We start from the raw sequence: 4,491 nt of genomic DNA on the forward strand, positions 1-4,491 counted from the left end.
TCCACGCGGCGGGGCCTGCACAGGTAGCGGTTGAAATGGAATTCCTTCTCCAGCTCCACCAGCTGAGCGCTGGTGTAGGCTGTGCGGGCTCTCTTGGAGGCCGAGGAGCCTGGAGGGCTTTTCTCGCCGCTGCAGGTTTCTGCTGGCCGCGAAATGAAATAAAAGATAATTACTTACATGCAGAAATTGAATGCATCGTTTCTTAATAAATCCTGGAACAGGCACAAGAGTTCGACCCCCCTTTTCCTCACCCCTTTGCATTAGCCTGCACTCCATAATCATGTCATTTATTAAGAGTTCTGTTCTCCAAAGCTGCCCCTGGTTTATGAAAATTTGATCATGTCATGTAGAAAAGGATTCCAGGGCCATTTATTTAGGAGTCGATTATTTCCAACAGATAATTTTGAGAAAATAATATTTGGCAGGGGGCAGTCACTGCAAAGCCAATTAATACTAACACGGGTCAGTGTTGGGAGGTATTTTGTTTGCTGAGGTACGAATGCAGACACAAGCGTGCATCTTGCGTGTGTCTTGTATTTGTGTAACATAAATATTTGCGTGTACATTGTTGAACACCAAACTGCATTTGTACCTACCTTTTTGTGAGAGAAGTGTGTATGTAACAGATAAATTATATTAACGTAGAGGGAAGTTGTGATGCAAAGTTTATATGAATATATTTGTCAGAACAGTGATATTTCCATACTGATTTTTTTTCTTGATCGCGTTAGAGATGTGCATGTATGCATGCAAGAATATCCATGTGTTTATGCATATGCTCTATATATGCACACATACACTCAAAGAGCACCATGTTTACTGCTGTGTCCGGAGGCAGGGAGGTGGGAAGAGAACAAGCACTTTGCTTTAGCATCGCTAGGTTGAGCAGTGGGTGTACATTTTCATGTATCTCTACCTACACAGTCAGACATCGGCTGTGTACAACCGCCTGGTTGTATTTCCCTGTAGTGCTCTGTATGTTTAAAATAAACCAAGTGTGCGAAGTCAATGCTGCAGGATGGGCCAAGGCTCACTCAGCCTGGCCGGGGCATGCGGCTGGCAGTCTTGGGATCACACCCAGCACCAGGATCCTTGTTGGATCCTTGCTGGATCCTCGCTGGATCCTCGCTGCACCCTCTCCCCCTCTCCCCTCCCTCCAAACAAGACCACTCCAGCCAGTGGCTTCGTTACCTTGCTCTTTGGGAAAGCAGAGGGTTACAAAAGCAGAACAGTGTACCTGTGCTAGGGGAGCTGTTTTTCTGTTTGGAGTTTTGCCTCGATTCTTTCATCCAGGGGAAAATCTGCTTGGTGAGACTGGCGTTTGCACTGAGGTTGGCTTTGCTGGGGGCAGTTTTACTGCTCCCTGATGGGTTATTGCTGTTGCTACTGGTGCTGTTGGTGGCAGGATTTGGGGGCGGCGAGACGGGGGGAGGCGGATGGTGCTCCTGTGGCAAACTTGGACGCATGCAGCTCCCGTTCAGGTCTTTACTTTTTGCGTGCGGGGTTGTGTTGCCAAGAGACTGGAGGGAGCAGGCGGACCTCTGGTAGTCGTTCTCCACATGAGAGGCCGGCTGGAAGGGCTGCTGGGGACCCTCGTAGCTGAACCCATTGGCACTCCCGTAGGAGTAACCCCCAAAGAGCGTGGAGCTGTCGTAGTACGTTGTCTTCTGCATCTCTGGGACTCCCCAAAATGATTTTTCCGGCTACCAGGGTCTTGACACCCCTATGGCAGAACATTGGCACCCCAAGGCCACGTGACAGGCCGTTTCCAGCTGTCTATTGGAAGCTGACCTGAAAGGTTAGGAGAAAACACACAATAATAGTACCCGGCCTATGAATCCATCTTGGGGCCTGAAAGGCCCATGACATGAATAGGGTCCCGCAGAACAGGGCGAACAGATGCTTTGAGCTGATTTTGTCCTGTGTGCAGCCTAAGGAGGCTCAATAAATGTTACAGTGCAAAAGTGTTGAGCTGATTTTGGGGGGTAGTTTTCCCGGTTGTTTGGTTGTTTGGACCTTTTTTTCACTTAGAGGATAGCACCCAGGATGTATAACTACACACATGCTCTGTAAGTACATGTGGTTTCATCAGTATACATCTATTTACTTCTATATTTATCTATATACATATATACACACACCCATGCATACACATATACTCCCATATAAATGTGTGTGTGTATATGCATGCAGATGTGTGTGTTGTGTGTACATATACTCATCCATGTCCAGATAACACACACACTAACATAAATATAAGAACACAGAATGGATAATTGCTAGCTACAAGCATGAAAGGAATGAAAGTCTTGCTTTCTTATCCCTGACCTATTCAAATCGGCTATTCACACACATGAAAACCAGCAAGACATTGTATCATCAGAAATTAAAAGTCTGCTATGTTAATCGTAGGGCCTCTGTCTGGTATATTTGTTTTTAAACTGGAAACAGCAAATAGTCGATATGTTTTATCCAGGTAACGGTGTCCTGACACAGTTGGCTTGATTTGCTGTTTACACAATGTCTTTGGAATTCAGTGCAAATATTTTAAGCAGATTTAAATAGGGGCATGAATTCAAGAATGTGCTTCCTTTGGCCTGTTTGTCAGTCTCTCCCTCTCACTCTGGTAGCACAGGTTGTATTTAGAAAACATACCCCTTCATTGCCTGTGCTGCTTTGTACTCAGCGGTCTTGAATCTGGAACTACCATTGACAAGATGTGATTCTAAAACCAGTTCAATTGCTGTTTGGTTTTTTTCCTTGGAAAACAAATGCGTCGCCAGGCCATTTGCTCTTAACTTTCTACCCTTTGATTTTCCATCGTTCCTCCCTCCCTCAATCCAAGCTCAAAAAGTCTAAAAACCCAGTCCAAAACCTCAAATTACAAAATGAAACCTTCCTTTTTTCTTTCTCTCTCTGGCCTTTTTATTTTTGTTTATCTCTTTCTTTCTCTTTCTCTTTCTTTTCTCAAAACATAAACTTTCTCTCCCATAAAGACAGAGTAGAAATACCCTTAGAAATATGAAAACTATCTTGACCTGAAAATAATCTGATGTGTGAGGGTCAATCAAGCAGCAAATGTATTTTAAAAATGCAGTGAGTCCTCTCTGCAGCTCAGAGTTTGCAAGGAGCCACTGTGCATTTTGTTTTGAAATTGATATCCATTGTATATTTAATTGTATCTCTTGTATATTTAATTTTATCTGGGCTCTTTCATTCTCAAAAATAAAATAAAATAAACTCTGTGGAGATAAAGTCTAATGCGATATTTCTAAGTACCGGGGTTTAACAGAAGCCATAGCTCGACAATAAATAACATCTTTTTTTCCCTTCCCTGACTACTGTGTTCTTATGTCATGTCACATGAAACCTCCGTATACTTCTAACACAGCCTCAGACAACGTGTCCACGAAGGGACGGCTTCCCTTTTTTACACTGATTAAATCCTTTATGCATTCCCAAATCTGTATTGTATCTTCCACGGAGATGTATTATTGTCTACAGAGAGGGTGATATCCTTGCTGGGAGTTATTCTCATTTGGTTTCCTCACCATGATAAATATGTCTTATTAAAAAGTAGACTCCACTACCCGAGCCGAGAAGCTGTGAATTAATTAACAAACAGCAGCGCCTTTATTATGAATAGGTTTGCTGAAAATATCTACGAGGGCAGAGGTGGGAATTTCTCCAAGGCCTTCCTGTCTGGCATAGGTTTCTTAAAAAAAAAAAAAAAAAAACAAACCCAAACCAGAACGAGTGGAGAGGTTCAGCTAAAGCAGCTAAAAATAACAGCGACGATTTTTTTTTTAAATGTCCATAAAATAAATTTACAATCCCCTTTGCCCAAAAGCTCGCTCGCTTGTGGCTTCCACAGAAGATTTGCTTTGTACCTCATCTCTCAGCGCCTCACAAATGCCGCTCATTTATCTTCGCCGAGGATGGCCGCAATCCTAATTATTTACTCCAAGGAATTGTTTAAAAAAAAAAAAAATCTCAGGCAGAATGATAAATATTCGATTATCTCCTGTTCCAATTAAACCCGGGCAGGATCTGCGCTGGCTGTTTCATCACGCTCCAAGTTTCACTTTGCGAGCGGTAACATTTAACCACAAAAAAAAAACGTTTGGATGCGGGGGTTTAGAGAAATTAAAAAAAAAAAAAAAAATCGGGGGAAGGTGCGAGAGGGAAAGGGCTGTGGGGAGGAGGATGCTCGGGAAAAAATCAGAGGGTCGGGGGAAAAAGATAAAAGAAATCTAAGGCAGAGGTATTCTCCTGTAAAGCCATCCCCTCCATGTTGGAAATCCTAAATTCACAACCTGACCATGTTTATGAAGAAGAGCAGCGCCTTTCCCCTCTCCCCGCCCCCTCCTAAGGTATATTTCTCAGAGCCAGCAAAACCAGGCATAGCCCCGCTTTTAATTTAAATTATTATTAATAATAAATATTCTAAACATGCCCTTAACAATAGGTCGGCTGCTCAGAAAGAGCTCA

General features: G+C 43.2%; 1 protein-coding gene across 1 annotated transcript in view; it reads right to left on the minus strand.

Annotated features, from left to right (window-relative positions):
* Nucleotides 1-4,112, minus strand: part of HOXB3 (homeobox B3) — a 4,756-nt gene extending 644 nt beyond the window's left edge. Inside the window, 3 exon segments of the mRNA XM_009575043.1 lie at nt 1-142; nt 1,238-1,791; nt 3,891-4,112. The exon segment at nt 1-142 is cut by the window's left edge and continues 16 nt beyond it. Coding sequence (XP_009573338.1) covers nt 1-142; nt 1,238-1,673 — 578 coding nt within the window. The 5' untranslated portion in view covers nt 1,674-1,791; nt 3,891-4,112.
* Between the last annotated feature and the right edge of the window lie 379 nt (nt 4,113-4,491).

The sequence above is a fragment of the Fulmarus glacialis genome, unplaced genomic scaffold (assembly GCF_000690835.1).
Source record: "Fulmarus glacialis isolate BGI_N327 unplaced genomic scaffold, ASM69083v1 scaffold20930, whole genome shotgun sequence".
Lineage (NCBI taxonomy): Eukaryota > Metazoa > Chordata > Aves > Procellariiformes > Procellariidae > Fulmarus > Fulmarus glacialis.